The following is a 21231-nucleotide window of genomic DNA, read 5'->3' as shown; positions in this document are numbered from 1 at the left end:
TCCTAGCCTGGGCGACTCTCATACGAGCCTGAGCCTGGGCCAGAGCCAGTCACTATCTAATGTGCTTATGGGCGTAAAGATAAGTATTGCAAGAGGATATAATTGTATCCCACCAATAGCAGTAAAGTCCTATCTTAACAAGAACTCTACCAGTTTCTATAAATATTCTGTTGATCTGAGTCATAAGGTACATTCACATATATTATCATACTCTACTTGAGATATACCGGTTGTTACCCATCACTGACTTAGGCATCGGAGGGGTGTTCCTCTGACCAACCTCCGAGGTTAACTTACGTGCTCTGTTTTGCAGGACATCAAACCGGCTTACACATACGAAGAATACCGGTTCGTTCCCCAACATTTATTCCATACCGGAACAAAAAAAAATTAGGAATTGTGCTTTGACAAAATTGTGATTTGAAATCTTGCAACTAACTAAAATATACAAAGTATTAATTATTTTGTTAAACAACATTTAAATTGCCTTCAAAAGGTTTCTTCGTTTACGAAAACAGCCATAATACAAACATACATTTGTTTGAACGAGTCAGCTCTTATTCACTTTCCGGTAGTTATGTAGTTCCTATTAGAACATGTCACGAAAATACAGGACAAATGTTGATTAAATCAGGTCAAAGTCAGATTTTTTTAGTTTAAGATGACATTGAGTTAAATTTTAGCCATATTTAATTCGGTCGCTTGCTTAGGTCAGTGATTACCAACTATGATGGATAAAGTAAACTGATCTAGCTAGCACTTAAAATGGCTGGGTTTGTAAAATGAACGAAAAGGCAAAGATTGAGCATTATATAAAGCAGTACTAAAGTCATTGCTAGACACATTACTCGGGTGAGAAACAGAGTAAAGTCATGGCAGAAACGAGCTCAGTAAAGCTACATGGAATGTGGGCATGCCCTTCTGCTATGAGGGCGAAACTCGCGCTTAAAATTAAGGGTATAGACTATGAGCACATAGAGGAAGATCTAGCCAACAAAAGTGAGTTGCTCCTGCAATATAACCCGGTGCATAAGAAAGTGCCTGTACTTGTGCATGATGGGTTACCGATTGCAGAGTCATTGGTCATCATTGAATATATTGATGAAACTTGGACTAACCCGCCGCATCTCCTGCCTCAGGATCCCTACCTAAGGGCCAAACTCCGATTTTGGGCCGCCTATTTCCAGCTGGTAAGCAACCTGAATTTGTATAATTGTATTACTCCCTCGACTAAATAAACTTCTAATTAGACTTTTGGTCTTTTGCACTATATCCATGACACACATTTGTCCGTTAATGTATTTGATAACGTTTTACGGTTTTAGTTTTAAGATGTACATATTAAGACGAATTTAACAAAATCTTACACGAGTAACAGAACGAACCTCGTTGGTTGAGCCAATAACTAACTAGCTGACATGAACAGGTATTCGAGATGATGCGCAAAACACTAATTCTGGAAGGTGAAGCACAGAAGAACATGTTAAATGAGTTGCTAGAAAAACTGGATGTGGCTGAAGAAGGAATCAAAGAGATATACCCAAATAGTGTTCCATCTTTTTCAGAAGATGTGAATCCTGGGTATTTAGACATAGTGTTCTATTCTCTATTCGGAACCCATGAAGTTGCAAAAGATTTCTTAGGCGGTGTTTTGATAACTCCAGAAAGGTACCCATTGTTGACCTCATGGATCATGGCAATGAAACAAGTTCCTCAAGTTATAGAGGTGACACCACCATCGGCTAAGTTGTTGGGATTTCTTCAGTATTTTCGACAGAAGTACCTCCCACCAAAAGCATAATTTGTTTTTACATGTTTTGCAATTACCTTTTGTGGACTTTTTTCTTCTTTACTGAAGATTATATAAATATCATCTGTACTCATTAAACATAAAGGGTAATAATATCCATCTCGGTTTGTTGCAGCATACAATGTGTGTAGGATGTGGAACTCAGAATGTAAAAATTTAAAGACTCATTGTTCAAGGCAATACGTGTGATTCATTGTTCAATTCTTTTTACTCACTGTTCAACAACTAAGATCCATTATTCAATACATATTGATTATGTTATGTTTCACATCATTACAAGAGATTTTACCACTAAGCACTAAAGCACTAACAACGGGAAATCCCGTAGGAGTATTTATTGATGGAAAATCCCGTCATCAGTCCGTCATAAGATATATCGTGGCTGGTGTTCTGGTCGTTATTTGATTGTTAAGCCCGTAGTTATTTGGCCTATCATAATTGGATTGTCATTAATGACCAAGTTCTAGTAGTTTGCATGTTGGTGAGACATGTCATACGTAATATCAATTGAATTTATTATGTTTTATGGGAACTTGTTATATTTTGAAAATTTATTGTGTTCCAACACTCGACATAGCATCACAGTGTACTCTTTCAGCATCTTTGCCGCGATCGATAACAATTTGCCACGATCGATAACAAAATCATCTTTATTTATATTATATATGAATGATATTTTCCGCAAAACTTGAAGATTAAAGGAAAAGATAATTTTTTTAAGATTTAGATTTGTTTAAATTTGTTAGTTAAATATGAGGAAAAATCGTATAAGATCTAGTTAAGATTAATATAAGAAAAAAAAATTAAGATTTAAATTTTTAATGTATTTTCAAACAACATATTGATACTGAAATTATGGATTTAGAATCACTTGTTTTCCCAAACAGTTAATTTGGGATTGAATATAGGAAGTTCCATTTCCAAAATTGAAATGAATAAAGGTCACAAACACTGCTTAATGTAATTTAAAAAGCTTTTATTATAAAACAAAAATTTTTGTGTCGAACCAAAATTGCTACACTTGACCTTCTACGATTACTAATAAAAATTTAAGCCTTAATATATTTAATTTATGTATTTGTATAACGTATAGAAATTGATATTTCCAAAATTATTTATCAAGACGAATTTACTTGGATTACAATAAGATTATATCTTCCTAAGATATAAATCACAAACAAAAAACAATTATCAAAATATAATATATGGATAATGTTAAAATATATCTTACACATCTTTCTATGTTCTCAAAATCTTAGTCCGTTATCTGATTAACCTACTTTTCTCCCTAAATTTAGCACAAATTTATTCGGCTTCCAAATAAAAGATTTGGATGTGGATAATTAATAAATATATTTATAATTAAAGTTATTTATTCATTGGCATAAAAGTTAAGTGTTTCAATTTGTAAAACATGGAGGAAGTTTATCATAGACTCTTTATAAGACAAGGATCTGAAAACTAGATTCTATTAAATAAAATTGTGCATGACTATCTTTTGTCCTTAAAAGCTTTGCCACAAATATGATGGTATTCTCCTAAAAAATTTTAAAAAAAATGATTTTTTAACTGGGATAATACAAATTTTTGTCCGTTCTCACAATAATATAAACTTTTGATTATTTTTTAACAATACAAACTTTATGCCAAAATTTCTCCAAGAGGTTATGACTGGTTATAAACTTGTTGGTGCAGGAAAACTGGTAAAGTGGCACTTGCTGTTGGAGGGGACCTTATAACATTAATTTTTGGCTCTTTTTTATTTGTTAGTTTCCCCTTTTTCTTTCTTTGTTCTGGTTTCTTCTTCCTCCATTTTTTTTTTCTTCTTCCTCCCTCAAATTTTGCCAATGGTTTTCTAAATTTCGTCCTCAACAACAAAATCTCAATTGCAATTTTAGAACCTGAAGCACAAATGGCTGCGAGAAGACAAACGTCGGTGGGTTCTTCCTCTGATTCAAGGGGAAATTCGAATGGTTCCACGAAATGCTCTTATGGAAGAGAAGCTGTTGTTCTTACTGTGAAGCGTGGCGCAAATGTTGGACAGAATTTTTATGGTTGCCCTTTTATGGCCTGCGAGCATTTAATTTTATTTTTATTGAATTATTTTTTAAAAATTGGGAAATCTAGTGTTTTTTTTCCTCGACTAATTGGTTGTTGTTGTATTGTAGGATATTAAGTGTGATTTTTTTAAAGTGGTTTAATGAGAAAGGGAGTGAAATTGATGATCTTAGATTTCAGATATTTGAGGAGACTACCTTAGCTGGGATAGAGTATGAGAACAGTTGAATGGCCGAAAAAATCAAAAAATTGCAGCTTAAAAAGGACAACTTGGACGAAGATGTGCAAGAGATGAAATTTGAGATTTCACAACTGCGTATTGAGGTGTTCAAAATGTCACACAATGAGAAGAACTTGACCTGACTTTATTTGTTTCATGGCTTGTTTTTCCCATTTTCGTGTATTACTTAAGTTAGTTTAAGATTGTTATTGGTGGTTGTGACAAATCTGATGCTTTGTTGTTATAATACAAGAAAAAAATTGTTGGAACCCTTCTAGTTGTCGTCATGCTATTTTGCTTTTGGTGAAATGAAAAAAAATGTTTGGAGATGATGATATGATATGATATGATGCTTAACAATACATTAAGTGGACTCAAAAACATCATCCAATCACATATAACTGTTCAAAAAAGATCCTAAGGAGATCAGTCAAATGCTCATCCAAATAGTAGTACAAATTGGATCAAATGTCATAAACCTAGAAACTAATTAATAACCTTAATCTACACAAAATCACAACCCTAATTACTCTACCTGAAATCAGTTCCTAACCAAAAAACCACATGCCTAATTTACTGAGTTGCTTGATGAAGATCATAGCATTGGCTAGATTGTGAGCCTTGAAAGTGATGGTCAGTAGGCATACTTGGAGCAGCAGATCTTGGTGGCTGCACAGAATGGTCAAAAAGTAAGGTGCAAGTTATGCTGTCTCCTTCCCCACCAACTGGGACCCTCTCTCTTCCCCTCCTCCTTCCCCTTCCCCTTCTCCGGCCACTTCTTCCACCTCCCCTGGAGCCAACTCCACATTTGACCATTCTTCCTACTCTGCCCAGTTGAGAGGGTTGTGCAGTTGCATTATGATGAGTTCTGGCTTGTGGTGGTTGGCCACCCTTCGTTGCTAGACCTCCCCCTAGGTTTATTTGGTGCAGGCTCAAGCATAGTTATGTTGTCTCTGTTTGGGCACCTCCTTTTATATGGTCATTCACCTTGCATCGGCCGCAAGTCATCTCAGATCCAGTTATCTTCAAGGTTTTGGCTTAATAGGGTCTTCCTCAGGGTCCATCCTCCTATTCTTTCTAGGTCTACCTGGACCTATTTTGATAGGAGGAGGTTGTACTTCACATAGATACCTTGGCTAATGTATTTCCCCTTCTAATGGTGGAATGGAACCTGCACATTTAACAATAAAACACTTAGAGATCATAGACACTAGGCAAAAAATACACAAGTAGAAATGATTTACCTGCACATGCTGCTAAGTATACATCCTTCCTGTAACAAGGATCAATAAAATCTCCAGCCTCCTCGCGCTGAAAATATCTGCATGCAATGGCATGACAGTAAGGCACAACCTTCATCTCCCACTTCCTACAGGTGCATGTCCTTGCATTTAGATCCACAACCAACTGGTCCAAATAGTATCTGACATTAAATAAGTTGTCTATGGAAGGAAGCACATCACACTTTGCAGCATTCTATTTCTCTTTCTCCAACATGGCTTGTATTCTTGGACACAATGTAGATGTCACCTTCTCCATTTTCTGCCATCTGAGCACAAGTCTCTGCATCAGAGCAGCTATGATGTCTTCCATCATGAAAAGCAGGTGCTTTGTCCTTGCATTGATAATGTAGACATTGAATGTCTCTGCCACACTACTAGAAAAAAGGGCAAAGATAACATCCCTAAATTAACTCTTATTTTATCAACTGTTATGTAAAGTCTAAATTTAATGTTTTAACAAAAGAACTGTTATCTTAGCTTGTATATAAAATATTTCACTTAACACTTATCTTTATGTGTGTTATCTTTGCTATGAAATTATTTTTTTTTTTTAAAGATGCTATGAAATTAGTTTATTGTGTTTTATTTTATTCTTTTATGGGAATGTGGTGAATTTTTATTAATAAATAAAAATTCACTTAAAATAATTATGTTGAAAACAGAACCGTTTTATTTTGAACAAGCTTTCTACTCCCCTAAAAAAAGAAAGTTTGTTTCTTTTATTTTCAATTTGCTGTAACTGCACCAAGTTGTGCGTCTGTTGCTCGCTCAATGCTTCTCTCGACTCCGATTTTCACCTTCGATCTCCACCTCCACCTCTCTCTCTCACAGTCACACAGTGGCTGGGCCAGTAAAAATGAACGAAAAAAACACGCAGCAAGACGCGTGAAGGTGAGGAAGAGAGATGAAAGATTTTGAAATAAACACGTTGAAAGGAAGAGAGAGACTGAGGAAGTGAGAAATTGAAAAACGAAACCCTAAACTCGGCTGCGGAGCAATGACGACAGTCGACAGCACATTCGTATTCGCCGGAGACAACGATGACGAGCAGTGAGGAAGAGGAACGAAGGAGTCAGGAGCAGTGAGTAAGAGACGAAGAGAAACGAAACCACGAAGCGACGGAGTCAGGAGGCGAAGCGACGCCGCCACCCCACCACCCACATCCATTCGCCGTCCCAGACCTCCCGAGACGCCCAGCACTCACTCACTGTCACTCCAGTCAGTCCGTAAGTTTTCTAAACCCTAAGTTTTAGTTTTAGTTTTAATTTTTTTTAAAGGTAATATTCACATTGTTTGGTTGTGAATTATGATACTTGTGAAATGTGAATTTGTGATTGTGGATTTATGGTTGTTGATTTGGAATTGGTCATGAACTCATGATTTTGGAAATTGTTAGTTTGCAATTTCGAATTTGTAATTAGGATATTGTAAATATGAGCTGATTTATAATTGAACTCATTCAGTTCCCAATGATAGTATATATAATATCAAGGTATTGATTTGTTAGACTACATTTTTGTTTTCTAGCTCATTGTATGCCATCTTTTGCCATATGAAAATATCTTTGCCTACTACAGTTGACTGCTTAGGATTGATATTGCACACATTTAGGCATCCTCTGGCCTCGCCAATGCTGAAATTCATCTCTGATTAACCACGTTCTGGTTCTTGGCTTCTCTCTTTCAAACCATAGTTGTTTCCAATCTTGCGTCCGTCTATTTCTTACTGTTTGCCTTTATATTCAGCGGATTCATAATCCCGAAATGTAAGTATACTATTGAAGCTTTTACTTGATAGGATTTTCTGATCATCTGATTATAACACCTACATGTGTGTTTGCTTGCAGCTTCCGTGCCAGTATGATTAGAATGGGGATTTTGGGTTCTTGCTCCGAGGTGGCAGAAGGTAAGCAGTTCATAGAAGTTTTAGGCATTATAGTTGTGATCCAAGTTTTTATGAGCAAAGGTTTGACCGGCTAGAATGAGCTTAATATAGATCCATTAATTTAATGACTTTTCTGGAGGATATGGTTTAAGAACCTACTATGAGATTCTCATGCCTGTTCTTCCATTGTGTAAATTTTAATTTGTTGGTCTTTAGTATTGTCAACGCTGAATTCCTTGTACTGTCCAAATTCTTCTCCAATCCCTTAGCTTCATCTATAAACTGTGCATAGTAATTAACATCTCTTGTACTGCCCAAATTCTTCTTTGCTTCACCTACCTTCAGTCTCAATAAAGGCTCAATGGGTTTCCCTTTAACAACATCTGATCTACCTTGGGTTTCCCTTCATATGATCTCCGAACAGCATTTGCAGGCTCAATGGGTTCTCTGAACATGCTATTAATGTCATTCATGGCCTCTTTCATGTTTATGGTAGGTTCCATTAGACCTTGGTGACAAGCATCCTCTGCTTCAGACCTTCCAACAATTGCAGAATCCACAAACCTGGCCACGACATAATCATCTAGATGTAACTTGCTTTCAGCTCCTTTCTTTGCTTCATTTAGTGCATCAGATTTTAAGAATTTTCTGTTAATATGTTCTTGTTATTCACAGACTCTTTCTCGATGGAAGATACTTTAGGCAAGGATATATCAGAACTTCTATCAACCTTCAACAAATTTTCATTGTTCTCTTTAGAACTGCAACTTTGGGATATGGTATTTTGATCACACAGAGGTCTCTTAGTTCTCCCCTTCCCACGCTGTATTAATTGTGTTTCCTGTAGCTGTTTATTGTTTCAGCCAGATTCTCGATTTTGTGTCATCTATAGATTTGTGTATCTTTGTCTCCTCTGATCAGGTAAAGAAAAGTGGGATTCCTCCGGGACTTCGTGCTGGATTTTCTATGTGTGCACAAGAAAAGAGCTGTACTTTTCGGATGAGTGGTTGATATGGAAGCTGGTGGTCAGTTTATTGAGAACTTTTGCTTTAGGATTTTTTTAGTTTGCTCTTTTCTCACTTGCTTGAGTATTGCAAGTAATTGTGTGAAGTTAAAGTGGTAATAGTTTAAAGAGTCGCTCTAAGTTCAGCCTAACTTTATCTGCATCCTAAAAGATTAACTCAAGAAAAACCTTGAATTTTCTATTTAGAAATGAAATAAATCAAATCTAGAATTTTCCTTCACTTTCGATGCATCTTCTAGCTGGATGACATTGTATACCGTGTGTTCTGACTTCTGATGTAATGTAATGGACCATATCACTCTTTATTGAGCGATACATCTATGACTTCTATTTGTATTATTATTCCCAAACCCAAGGTAGATCATATAAAGGGAAACCCATTGAGCCTGAAATTAATATACAATCTTATTGTTTGAGTCTCAAAGATGATGTTGTAGATATTTGACAATTTGTGGCACATAAATACAAATGCATAATTGTTTTATGAATACTTATTATGTAATTACCTTTATTGCAGTATTATTACGGCATTGGTCGAACCTATTCTCACGAGAAAATTGATGAACTCAAAGAGTTGTGAATTACATATGTCGGAGATCAACAACAAGCACAAATGATGAATGAGTTCTAACTTCCCGCCTAATTTTTTTTTTTTACCTTAATCCATTTTTGGATGTACATTATTATATTTTTGGATTTGGATATTAATATCATGTGGATGTGGCTAGTATAGATTTGATTGTTTATGATTTAGATTAATATTGATTTGTATATATAGTAGTTTTTGGAAGTTTAGAATTATGAATATTCATTGAATTATATTGTGAAATAAAAATTTTGGGATTCAATTTGTTGGTTGTAAGATCCTATGGATTGAGTATTATATAGCAGGTATTGTATGAAATTTTTGAGCTGTTGCAATTAATGCCTGCTCACAGGTGAGAATATGATAATTAAAAAAAAAAATCATAGATAACAGTTATAGGTAATATATGTTATATATATTATAGGAAAATATAACAGTTATTCAAGATAAGTGTTAAATTTTCCTTCTTCCAATTTGTCATATAAATAGCAAACATAACACTTATTTACAAAATGTGTTATCTAGCGGTATAACGTGTATTATAAATAACTGTTATGTTTTCTCTGGCAAACATAACACTTTCGTCAGGTGTTATGTTTACTTTACATTACATTGACTTGGATAACACCTCAAAACTGTTATGTAAAGCCTTATTTAACAGTTATCTTTGCCATATTTTGTAGTAGTGCCATGTTGTTGGTAATGGCATAAGTCCTCATCTTACAGTCTAAGAATGCCCTGCAAAATAACTTGGGGTTGTATGCTTGGAAAGCATTTGCAGCATCTTCACTTATTACCCTCAATTCTTCAAGAGCCTCATTATAATCAGCTCGATTATAAGCTTTTGCAACTTTCCAAAATTGCAATTTAAACTCATCATCCTTGAAAGATTTATGTCATAGGCAAATATATGCCTGGCACAATGTCTATGTTCTGCTTTGGGTAGAACAATCGACACAACATTGCTACCCTGTAATATATCCCATTTATGCACTTAATCCCAGTTTGTTGTTGTTTATTCTTGTTCTCGTGACTAATCTTCACATTCCTACCCTGTAATATACCCCACTTTGCTACAGCTTCTTGAAATGCCTTCCTTGTATGGAATCTCTACCCAACACACCACATAAACTTAGAGAAACCAGTGTTTGGGTCCACAATTACACCCACCCTCTTCCTTTTTCTAGCAGTCAAATCACCCTCCTCTTCACTCTTGGGGGGGGGGGGGGGGGGGGCTGTATTTCTTCTCCACTCTCTTCATACTCACTGATGTTACCTTCTTCAAGGGTGGGGGGAGGTTATGTGGCTTGGCTCACTTGTTGAGCACCAACAAGACCTTCTACTGCTTGTTCTTGGAACTCTTTTGCAATTCTCAACAACTTGTTGTTGCACTCCCTAACCTTATTCCTAGCTGTTTAGAACTCATCATCACTAGTATCAAACTCAAGGATCTCAAAAATAAAATATTCACCTTCTAACTTCTCTAACTCAGTGTATCCTCCTTCACTTTCTAGGCCACTGACCTCCTCATCACTACTACTTACACCATCATCAGCTTCATAATTAGGGTCACTTTCATCACTAAACTCATCACTGTTAGGCTCATGTAGATCTTTCAAAGGGATTGGACTGTCTGGCCTTGGGTCCTCTCATTCATAACTGACAATGAAGTTTATGTCAATGGGCTCAATGCATTAAATAAATGGGTCTTAATTGGGTGGTGAAGACTGTTTGGGTGGTGGTGAAGGTTTTTTGGGGTGGTGAAGGATGTGTGGGTGCATGGTGGTGAAGGTTTTTTGGGTGGTGAAGGCTATGTGGGTGGTGGTGAAGGTTGTGTGGGTGTTCTCTTGGTCTCAGTTGATTTTTTTTGTTTTAGTAGTTGGTGATGATGGCTTATGAGGTGGTGATGATGGCTTAGGAGGTGGTGGAGGTGGTGGAAGTGAAGGTTGTATAAGAGGGGAAGTCTGCTTCGGAAGGGGGAGTTTAAAAGGGTTCAGTTTGCTTAGGGTTCTTTATGCTTACTTTAGGAGAGGAGTCAAAGGATGGCTGATTTTTGGTGCTTGCTTAGCAGTTTACGTGGGCAAAAACAAAAAAACAAAAAACAGTTTCTCGCGTGCCGTCCTACGTGGACGGTACGCAGGGAATTGTTTTTTTTTTGGGCATATTTCTGGAAATAAAACCCACTTTTGTATTATTCAATGAAAAAATTCTAATTTTTTTAGCTGCAAACTTTTGACTTTTTACACTTGTTTGCCGGTATAACACTTTCATATATCTTTAAGTCAAATGATATAATGTTCATATATCTTTTGCTTATATTTAAGTTTAAATGTGGTATATAAAATACTAAATATTATAAGAGTCAAGTTGTTGCAAATTAAATAAAAAATAAGTAAGAAAGTAACAATTAAGTAATTTAACTACAAAAAGTCACCAATAACTAATATATAACTTTAATGTATATTTGCAAAATTATCAATGTTTTTACTTCTTTCGTTGCAAATTTTTTGTGACACTTTCATATTTTGGTGAGTTTCAAATTAAATGTTACACTTTTATTTTGGATAATAATTCTCTCTATCTTTTTCATATCACATTGGACCGTTTCGTTTTCTTTCTCTATCTCTCTTCTCTCCAAAAATTGCCTAAGAATTCATGTTTTTAAAAGTGTCATAATTAATTTGGAATTGAGTGTGTATAACCTTTACAAATAAATAATTAGAGATATTAATAGTTAATATTATTCTTGGTAGTCATATTTGAATATAGAACAAAGAGTTGCTTAGCTTGGTTTCGTCGGCATGATAGAAAATTGTGCTTCTACCTTGCTTTTCTACATGCCTTCAACAAATACTCAAAGGCCAATGTCATATAGTGACGGGTCTAAGTAGATTAAAATTTTAGCTGTTATTTATAAAGAATTCTGCATGCTAGATCTAGGACGACTCATTGTTCATTGGTTGTTCAACGGATATACTGAATCTTCTCATTCATGTTGCTTAATAAATTATAAGATCTGATTACTTAGGTTTTAAATAAAACAAAGTCAATGGGAATTAAGCATTTGATTAGGCATATACTTTAGTACATCAAATTGTGAATCTCCCTTACAAATTGGGAACCTTATTCATCATGGTTGACAAAGAAAAGCCCTGTATAAAGAGCTCCTTCCCATCTTTAACTAGCAGTCCTATTCCTATCAAATAAATTCATTGAGAAAAATGGAAGCCAACAACAACAATGTAAGGTTGCATGGAATGTGGGCAAGTGTATATTCAAAGAGGGTTGAGTATGCCCTTAAACTTAAGGGCATACCTTATGAGTATGTTGAGGAGGATCTTATGAACAAGAGCCAAGCCTTGGTCGAACACAACCCAATTCATAAGAAAGTTCCAGTATTTGTTCATAATGGTAAGTCTCTTGCTGAATCTCTAGTCATCCTTGAGTATATCGATGAGGCTTGGCCAACTCACACGCCGAGACTTTTGCCTGAAGATCCATATGAACGAGCTATGGTCCGATTCTGGGCTAATTTCCTCACATACCAGGTAACTTAGCTTTAACTAATCTAGATATATGATGTTGTTGGAAATTATGTTCTTATACATCATACGTTCATTTTTTTTAATGGTAAGATGAAGCCCCTTGCGAGGAAAGGGGAAAATTGGGGATCCCTTCTTGCAAGGGGTGAGACTCGATCCCTTGACCTCGGGGATCGAAGGTGATGCCAATAAAACTAGGCTATCACATGTTGCTCTCTTATACATCATATGTATGGTAATAACAATTATTAGTAAAAAAGAAATACAGGTTTCCAAACATATATAGTTCTTATATATGATTGCTTAGCTTATGATAAAGTTATTTGGAGAAATAAAAATGAGTTGAAATGTATGCTCTAAATGTACTTAATACAATTGTTATTACATGTAGAGGCGGATCTTTCAAAAGGCAGGACTGGGCCTGCGCTCTGAAAACTTTTGAGGAAAAAAGTACACTTGTTGTTTGTCTAGCCCAACAAAAAAAGCCCAAAATATTATAGTAGATAGTAGGCAGGCTCTACCCGTAAGAGGGAAATATCGAAAGAGGGAATGGGAAGGGGGAGTAGGGGACTCACAAAAAGGCTTGTCACTCACTCTGTCAGATGATGTTGATGTTATTTCCTTTGTCACGTGTTGATGATGCTTACTATTTCTTTTCTTTTTTTAAAGCCCTGTTTTATATTTTATTGATTACTATTTTTATTTTTTATTTTTTTCATATAAATGTTTAACTTTATAACATTTAAAAATTTTAACGCTCGTATTTCGTCTTTTTGTAAAGTTGAAAATTATCTTAAAAATTAAATAAATTTCATACATTTATACAAAAAAAAATTGTATTATCTAACTTTAGAATAGTGTCTTCATATCTATAAATTAAATGGTTTTTGGCCCCTGATAACTAAAGTTTCAAGATCCGCCACTAATCACATGAGAGCACATGTTTTTCCAATTAGTAACAGCTAAGTCAATTCTTCTATTGCTGGTAACAAATTGCTAACAGAAGAGCATAAATATTTTTAATGTGACAGTTGCCACCAAGCGCTAAGAAAGTGTTCTTCTGCAGTGGAGAAGCACAAGATGAAGCTCTTCAAGAATTGCATGAGAAAATGACGTTGATGGAGGATGAGATGATCGATTTGATACCGAAAGACGAGTCTTCAATCACGGCCGAGGGTCTAGGCATTCTTGACATCCAATTGGTGACGCTCTTCGCTGCACATGAAGCTCAAGAAGAAGTGCTTGGAAAGAAGATTGTAGACCAAGAAAAGCACCCTTTGATATATTCTTGGGTAAATGCTCTGAAGAACCTGCCTGTTATTAAAGATAGTATCCCTCCTCATGACACACTAGTGGCCGCGCTTAAACAATGGTCCTGAATATATTTTGATCAAGTGATCATGGGGTTGATTTACTATTATATCAATGTTTGACAATCTTTATTTTGGATCCACCATGAATAGCTAAATATTACCAATTACCAAGTCAAAATTTTACAATTTTTCAATAAAAAAACCCTTCTATGAACTATAGTAGTTCTTTTAATTTTCCTTATTCTCAAAGTATTTGTTTGGATTTATGAGTAAATGACAAACACGTGTAGTTTTTGATTGATCAAGAATTGAGAGATTATGAGTCCTATTATTCCTATGTCTCTATGTATACTTGAAAGTAATCTAAGACTTGTTTGCAGAAGTACTTGTATGAAAGTCTAATATTTCAAAAGTTTGAGCAGAAAATATATATTGATTAAGTATTGGTTAAGTTCGACTTCTTAATGATAGAGAATAGAGCAATGCACCGATATACAATAAATTTGACCAAATATAAATTGGGATATAATGAAAACACGAAACTACAAGCTTAGCCATGAGCCTATCTCAAGCCCAACCCAACCCAACCATTGACTGCACATGTATGGTCTTTCCTTTATAATCTTTTCATATAGAAAAAAAAATGACAAATTTACTTTCTTTCCCACAAAAATATAAAAATTAAAATATTGGTCAAAGTTCAATCTCTTTGACCATTAAAAGCCAACACATGAATCCCAATTTCGGACAAAAGAACATTATTAGAGCAGTAGGATCATGAACCCAATTTGTCTTACAACTAGCTAAGGAAACAAATATGCTTAATTTTACAAGATAAAGAAGCTTAGTATCTAATTCCCACATTATTAACACTACCCATTTAGCCTTTGTTGGTAGAATCTAATTCTGGCGCATAGCATATAGAAGTTCAAGCAGCTTGGACTTGGATGGTGTGACATCTTTAACTTCAGGAACTTCACTTAGAGCCTTGGTCCATGAAACCAATAACGGGTACCTTTCTGCAGACAGAGACTTAAAGCCAAAGAACTCCTCCATGACATCGGAGGTTACAAAGAAGGAATAAAAGATTATATCCAAGTAACCCGGTTTCGTATCCTGGAAAGATGGATCTCCATTAGAGAACATCGCCTGCATTAATTCTTCAGCCACATCTAGACTATTCCAGTACTCATTCAGTAGATCATCTGTTGGTTTAGCTTCTGATAGTAGTGTTTTACCCAATGTTTCAACTACCTGTCCGTTCCAATATTATAAAGAGTTTGTTGACTTAGCTATTAGTTTATGTAGTCTGTGAAAATTGAAATGATGCAAATGTTGGGTATATGGCGTGATATGAAGCTCATGGAGGTGTATGGGTGTGGAGATGAGGTTGCGTAGAAGGAAAACGTCATTTGGGACATAAGGCTAACTTTGAATGGGCATATCTTTCAATATATAAATGATTTTGAGGTGATTAAAAGTGGAGGTGATAGCTTGTTCCGAGATCTTTCCAACGATAGGTCATATGTCCAATTCCGGTGAGAAACGAGAAAGTTATGACTGTTTTACGCAGAACTGGCAAAACTGCGAGAGCTGACCGCGACTCGCGGCCAGAACCGCGACTCGCGGCCAGAACCGCGACTCGCGGCCAGAACCGCGACTCGCGGCCAGTTCCGCGACTAGCGGTTTTGCGGGGAAAAGTACGACGCGTTATTTTTCCGGTTTTGCTTAATGAGGGTATAAATAGGTGCCCTAATTACGATTAATGTATTCATCATCTTTAACACATAGTTTGAGAGAGAGAAAGCTTTAGAGAGAGCTCTTGAGTGCTTTTGTAATCTCTATCAAACATTCATCGATTCCTAGTGCAGATTCGTGGTTTTTCTCCCAGTTCTTGGGTTTCCACGTAAAATTTTTGGTGTGTTCTTTCCTGCTTTATTATTTGATATTCTATTATTGTTTGCTATTATTTCTAGATTGATAGTCAATAGAACTTACAGCAAATTCTAATGAAGCTGGAATCAAAACCTGTGTAGCATGGAAACAAAAATGTTTCAAGAACAGGGTAACCTCGGATTTTAGACATTTCCAGGCCTTATTATCCCGAAAACGATTAGCTCTACAAAAACTAGGAACTTGAAGTCGGAGAGGTTTCCATGCCTTTTAGATCAACTATAAAAACATTCAGGATTAACACATAAGGAGTACCACATAATCTGAACACAAACTGATACAAAAACAAAACATTTTAGTGTTTTACCATATACTCCTAAGATGCATATAAGAATCTAAAAGCAAGTGACCCTAAAGCAATATCTAAGCAATCATATCACTGATTGACGCACGATTTTGTCATAAATATCTATATTTACATCTAAAGGCTGCACGCACTGCATATACCAAATTCAAAACCATTAGACAAAAAGCTCAAGAACAAGAGGCTTGCCTGTTGAAAATAGGCGGCCAAGAAACGATGTTTGGACCTTTGGTAGGGATCTTTGGGAAGGAGATGTGGTGGGTCAGTCCAAGTCTCATCTATATATTCAAGGATGACGGACGATTCAGCAATTGGGAAGCCATTGTGTACAAGTACAGGCACCCTCTTGTACACAGGATTATATCGCGAAAGCAACTCACTTTTGTTGGCAAGATCTTCCTCTATATATTCATACTCTATGCCCTTAATGTTAAGGGCAAGTTTGGCTCTTAACACACAAGGACTTGCCCACGTTCCATAGAGCTTAAGTGAGCTAACTTCCACCATATTTTTTTGCCTTCCCCTGTTTCCCACCTAGTTCAGTTTCTATTGGTTGTACTTGCGTTTGTGTGTAAAAGTGGTAAAACTAATGCTTAATTGCTTACAAGAAGAAAATGCTTGATATAAGGTGATGGAAAGTGATTTATCCTGGAACTTTCATTCCAAATTGTTGAATCTTCTTCATAGACAATTTTGTCGTCAAACGTTAATACTAAAAATCATGTAAGAATAGTGACTTGAATGTGTTCGTCAAAATGCGTCAAAAAAAGAGTTTCTGGGGTACCGCCCGATCGAGCCCGTGACGAATTTGAGAACGGCAGTTTTCGGGAAGTCGCCCGATGTAATCGGGTCAGGTCGCCCGATCGGGCGAGCTCGCGAATTACGACTGGGCGAGTCTCGCCCAACCGGGCGCGCAACAAATCTGGAGTTAGTAATTAGCGCTTTATCGGGCGGGCGCCCGGTAAACGCGGAAACGCGTTTTTCTGAGAGGGAGTAAAAATAGGTTATTTATACCTAATTGCTTAGACTACGAATTTTAGTCTAATTCTCTTTATAATCTGGTTTTCCTCATAATAACAAAATATTCTCTCTCTCTGCCGTGGATGTAGCCAAATTGGTGAACCACGTGTGAAGTCTATTTGGGAGCTTGTATCTAAGCCTCCAGGGAGAAAAACTGTTACGTGTAAATGGGTTTTCAAGAAAAAGGAGGGGATAAGATCTGAAGCGGGGTCAAATATAAGGCTCGACTGGTTATTACAAGAGGCTTCACACAAAGGGAGGGTGTAGACTACAATGAGATTTTTTTCCCCTATCGTCAGACATACTTCCATCAGGGTGCTACTAGCAGTAGTTGCACATCAGGATTTTGAGCTTGAGCAGCTAAATGTAAAAATAGCTTTTCTACATGGAGAGTTGGAGGAGGAAATATACATGGCTCAACCAGATGGGTTCCAGATTCCGGGAAAAGAAAACTTTGTTTGCAAGTTAAAAAAGTCCTTATATAGGCTAAAGCAATTTCCAAGGCAATGGTACAAGAAGTTTGATAGCTATATGATGAAGGTAGGCTATAACAGGAGTTCATACTTCATATGATTGTTATGTGTATCACAACAAGCTGATTGATGGATCTTTCATCTACTTAGTGCTATATGTAGATGATATGTTGATGGCTGCTAGGAACAAGTCGGATGTTCAAAGATTGAAGGAACTTCTCAGTGCTGAATTTGAGATGAAGGATTTGGGTGCAACAAGGAAGATTTTGGGTATGGAGATTAATAGGGAGAGCGCTCAACAAAAACTTTTCTTGTCACATAAAGGTTATATTGAAAAGATAGTCAAGGTTTGGCATGTCAACAGCAAAACCTATAGATACTCCAAGTGCTTCAAATAGTCACTTGTTTGTAGCTTTTGCACCTAAGTATGCTGAGGAGAAAGAGTACATGAGTCGGGTTCCTTATGCTAGTGCAGCAGGGAGCTTGATGTATGTTATGGTTTGCACTAGGCCAGATCTTGTACATGCAGTCAGTGCGGTTAGTAGGTTCATGAATGATCCTGGTAAGGAGCATTGGCAGGCAGTCAAGAGGATTTTTCAGTATCTTAGAGGTACGTCAGATATTGGTCTCATTTATGGAGGTGATATGGCATGTTTAGTTGCATGATATTCTGATTCTGATTATGGTGGAAATGTGGATGGTAGAAGATCTATGACTGGTTATGTTTTTACTCTTGGTGGTTTTGTGGTAGGTTGAAAAGCAACTTTGCATCCTACGGTAACTTTGTCTACTATTGAGGCAGAGTATATGGCCTTGACGGAAGTAGCTAAGGAGGGAATCTGGTTAAAGGGGTTAATTAGTGATTTGGGTCTACATCATGATCAGGCAACCGTGTATTACGACAGTTTGAGTGCGATATGTTTGGCCATGGATCAAGTTCATCATGAGAGTACTAAACACATTGATGTCAGTTATCATTTTCTGAAAAGTGAGACAACAATTAAGGTGAAGAAGGTAGGAACAACTGATAATCCTGCTAATATGTTCACCAAGCCGGTTCCACAGAGTAAGTTTCAACATTGTTTGGACTTGCTCAACATTCGTAATTGTAAGTTGCCCTTTTGGGGAAATTATGGGGTCCTTAGGGACTAATCTGGTCTGGTTGTCTTTTGGGACAAATCTGGTGTAGGGAGTTTCTGGGCGTTGTGATCAATGCATCTGGTTTTTTTTCTGGTTATTATGAGAGGATTGAAGTCAGGTTGGAGATTTGTAATAATAGTGCCTTGAATGTGTTCGTCAAAATGCGTCAAAAAAGGAGTTTCCGATTTACCACCCGATCGGGTCGAGTGAGTCACCCGATCGGGCCCGTGACGGATTTGAGAACAACAGTTTTCGGGAAGTCGCCCGATCGGGCGAGCTCGCGAATTACGACTGGGTGAGTCTCGCCCGACCGGGGGCGCAACAAATCAGGAGTTAGTAATTACCTCCCGATCGGGCGGATTCGCCCGACCCAATCGGCAGACGCCTTGTAAACGCGGAGACGCGTTTTTGTAACGGGGGTATAAATAGGTTATTTATACCTAATTGTTTAGACTATGAATTTTAGTCTAATTCTCTCTGTAATCTGGTTTTCCTCATATCAATAAAATATTCTCTCTCTACCGTGAACGTAGTCAAATTGGTGAATCACGTAAATCTGTTGTCTATTGTTCATTGTTTTGCATTCTTCATTTATTTATTTTTCACGTCTGTCATAACGAATCATATGCTTAAGTTTACAAGATAAGGAAACCAGTCTACAATTCATACATTTATTTCAACTGATAACAATCAATCAAGCCTATGGTAGGATCTACTTCTGCCGCATAGCATACAAAAGTTGAAGCAGCTGAGGCTTGGATGGAGTGACATCTTGAAATTCAGAAACTTCACTTAGAGCCTTGGTCCATGAAAACAATGTTGGGTACCTTTCTGCAGTTAAAGACTCTAAGCCAAAGATCTCCTCCATGACATCTGAGGCCCAAAAGAAGGAATAGATGACTATATCCAAGTAACCCGGTTTCGAATCCTGGAAAGATGGACTGCCATTAGAGAAAATATCCTTCATTAATTCTTCAGCCACATCTAGACTTTTCCAGTACTCTTGCAGTAGATCATCTGTTGCTTTACCTTCTGACATAAGTGTTTTGCCCAAAGTTTCGGATATCTGCAATCCGTACCAATACCATACAACATTATTTGACTTGGTTATCACCTATCAGTGTGTATAGTCTATCAAAGATGATCAAATTCAAACAAAGATGTTACAAGAAAGGAAATTTTCAAAAAATCACACACAAAGATAGGGGTGTACACCGATCAAAAACTCTAATTTACTCTTTACACTCCCTTTATATTTTAGTTTTTGGCTAAACCTTCTCTGGACAATGTAGTCACCATTTATTTCTAATTCAATGCATATAAACAAAAAGTAATGTAGGTTGATATCTTAAATATATGGAATTAAATATAGTAGGAAAAATTGACAAGAATAATCCAAACTATCACTGGTTCCCTCGAAATTATCTCAACTATGGACTATTCTAGAATAACTTGAACTATTGGGAATACGTTCTCAAAATAATCCAAATTTTTAATTAACTTATGTATTATTAAGGGATCATTGAAGGCAAAAAAAATAAAAATTTGGATTATTTTACGAAGGTATCTCAAATAATTTGGATTATTTCAGAATAACCCAAAGTTCGAATTATTTTAAGCGGATGGATCATAGTTAGGATTATTTCTGTCAATTTTTTCAATATAATAATATCCCACCTTATAAAATGTAGTTCTTATACTTCGTCCATTTTCTTATAATTCACAATTGCAACGGTTTCAGTTGCAGTTTAACAGCTTAAAACTTTGATTATTTACATCAAAATATAAAAAAAAAACTTATTCTGCAGATTAATTAACAAAAAGTCAATTAACAATATTGTCAAAGGGAAATCTATGTATACTAGAAAAGAAAACTGTTGCAATTCTAAACAAACATACCAATTTGCACAAAACTTTTTAACAAAAGCTCAAAAACAAGAGACTTGCCTGTTGTAAATAGGTGGCCAAGAAGCGATCTTTGGCCCTTTGGTAGGGATCTTTGGGCAGTAGATATGGAGGATCAGTCCAAGTCTCGTCTATATATTCAAGGATGATAGATGATTCCGCAATTGGGAGACCATTATGCACAACTACAGGCACTTTCTTGTACACAGGATTATATTGCAAAAGCAACTCACTTTTGTTGGCTAGATCTTCCTCTATATACTCATACTCTATGCCCTTAATTTTAAGGGCTATTTTAACCCTTAACACATAAGGACTTGCCCACATTCCATATAGCTTAACTGATGACCCCTCTTTCGCCATAACTTTTTGGTGTTAATTCCCCTGTTTCTCAGTTAGTACAATTTATAGTGGTAGACTGGTAGTAGACTAGTAGTTGCGTGTGTGGTTATAATTGATTCGTACAAGGATATAAAAAACTTAATCTAAGGCGTTGGAAATGATTCATCATTCATCCTTGTACCTTGACCTTTACGGTGTTACACGTACATCAATAGAATTTTAAATTATTTTCTCAAATTGTTGAATCTTTTTTACAGTCAATTTTCTCAAATAAATAATTTGTGGAGTAGGAGTTGACAAGTTTCAATATCTGTAGGATATTTCTGTCCTGTTTTTTGAACTTATTTTGGCGGAATAAACTTAACTGAATGGAA

At 36.3% G+C, this 21231-nt stretch overlaps 4 protein-coding genes across 4 annotated transcripts; 2 read left to right on the top strand and 2 right to left on the bottom strand.

Moving 5' to 3' along the window:
* Positions 1-768: 768 nt before the first annotated feature.
* LOC104894064 (glutathione S-transferase U10) lies at positions 769-1992 on the top strand. Its single transcript, XM_010680232.4, has 2 exons — positions 769-1190; positions 1427-1992. The coding sequence occupies exons 1-2, from the start codon at positions 873-875 to the stop codon at positions 1799-1801; spliced, it is 693 nt and encodes a 230-aa protein (XP_010678534.1). The 5' UTR covers positions 769-872; the 3' UTR covers positions 1802-1992.
* A 9994-nt stretch (positions 1993-11986) lies between these two features.
* On the top strand, positions 11987-13917 carry LOC104894063 (glutathione S-transferase U9). Its single transcript, XM_010680231.3, has 2 exons — positions 11987-12413; positions 13439-13917. The coding sequence occupies exons 1-2, from the start codon at positions 12087-12089 to the stop codon at positions 13784-13786; spliced, it is 675 nt and encodes a 224-aa protein (XP_010678533.1). The 5' UTR covers positions 11987-12086; the 3' UTR covers positions 13787-13917.
* Positions 13918-14213: 296 nt separating this feature from the next.
* LOC104894062 (glutathione S-transferase U9) lies at positions 14214-16590 on the bottom strand. Its single transcript, XM_010680230.4, has 2 exons — positions 16167-16590; positions 14214-14974 (listed from the first exon to the last, which is right to left on the bottom strand). Exons 1-2 carry the CDS (start codon positions 16482-16484, stop codon positions 14621-14623), a joined length of 672 nt encoding a protein of 223 aa, XP_010678532.1. The 5' UTR covers positions 16485-16590; the 3' UTR covers positions 14214-14620.
* Positions 16591-19224: 2634 nt separating this feature from the next.
* LOC104894060 (glutathione S-transferase U9) lies at positions 19225-20923 on the bottom strand. The gene is made up of 2 exons (XM_010680228.3): positions 20558-20923; positions 19225-19676 (listed from the first exon to the last, which is right to left on the bottom strand). The coding sequence occupies exons 1-2, from the start codon at positions 20876-20878 to the stop codon at positions 19323-19325; spliced, it is 675 nt and encodes a 224-aa protein (XP_010678530.1). The 5' UTR covers positions 20879-20923; the 3' UTR covers positions 19225-19322.
* Positions 20924-21231: the final 308 nt, after the last annotated feature.

Source organism: Beta vulgaris, chromosome 5 (assembly GCF_026745355.1).
Source record: "Beta vulgaris subsp. vulgaris cultivar EL10 chromosome 5, EL10.2, whole genome shotgun sequence".
NCBI classification, from domain to species: Eukaryota; Viridiplantae; Streptophyta; class Magnoliopsida; order Caryophyllales; family Amaranthaceae; genus Beta; species Beta vulgaris.
This window is presented reverse-complemented; position numbering and strand designations above follow the sequence as displayed.

Coding starts and splice junctions, on each gene's coding strand:
- LOC104894064 (XM_010680232.4), top strand. CDS start 873: ATGGCAGAAACGAGCTCAGTAAAGCTACATGGAATGTGGGCATGCCCT. Junction 1,191..1,426: donor GGGCCGCCTATTTCCAGCTG/GTAAGCAACCTG, acceptor TGACATGAACAG/GTATTCGAGATGATGCGCAA.
- LOC104894062 (XM_010680230.4), bottom strand. CDS start 16,484: ATGGTGGAAGTTAGCTCACTTAAGCTCTATGGAACGTGGGCAAGTCCT. Junction 14,975..16,166: donor TGGCCGCCTATTTTCAACAG/GCAAGCCTCTTG, acceptor TGGAACGGACAG/GTAGTTGAAACATTGGGTAA.
- LOC104894063 (XM_010680231.3), top strand. CDS start 12,087: ATGGAAGCCAACAACAACAATGTAAGGTTGCATGGAATGTGGGCAAGT. Junction 12,414..13,438: donor CTAATTTCCTCACATACCAG/GTAACTTAGCTT, acceptor TTAATGTGACAG/TTGCCACCAAGCGCTAAGAA.
- LOC104894060 (XM_010680228.3), bottom strand. CDS start 20,878: ATGGCGAAAGAGGGGTCATCAGTTAAGCTATATGGAATGTGGGCAAGT. Junction 19,677..20,557: donor TGGCCACCTATTTACAACAG/GCAAGTCTCTTG, acceptor TACGGATTGCAG/ATATCCGAAACTTTGGGCAA.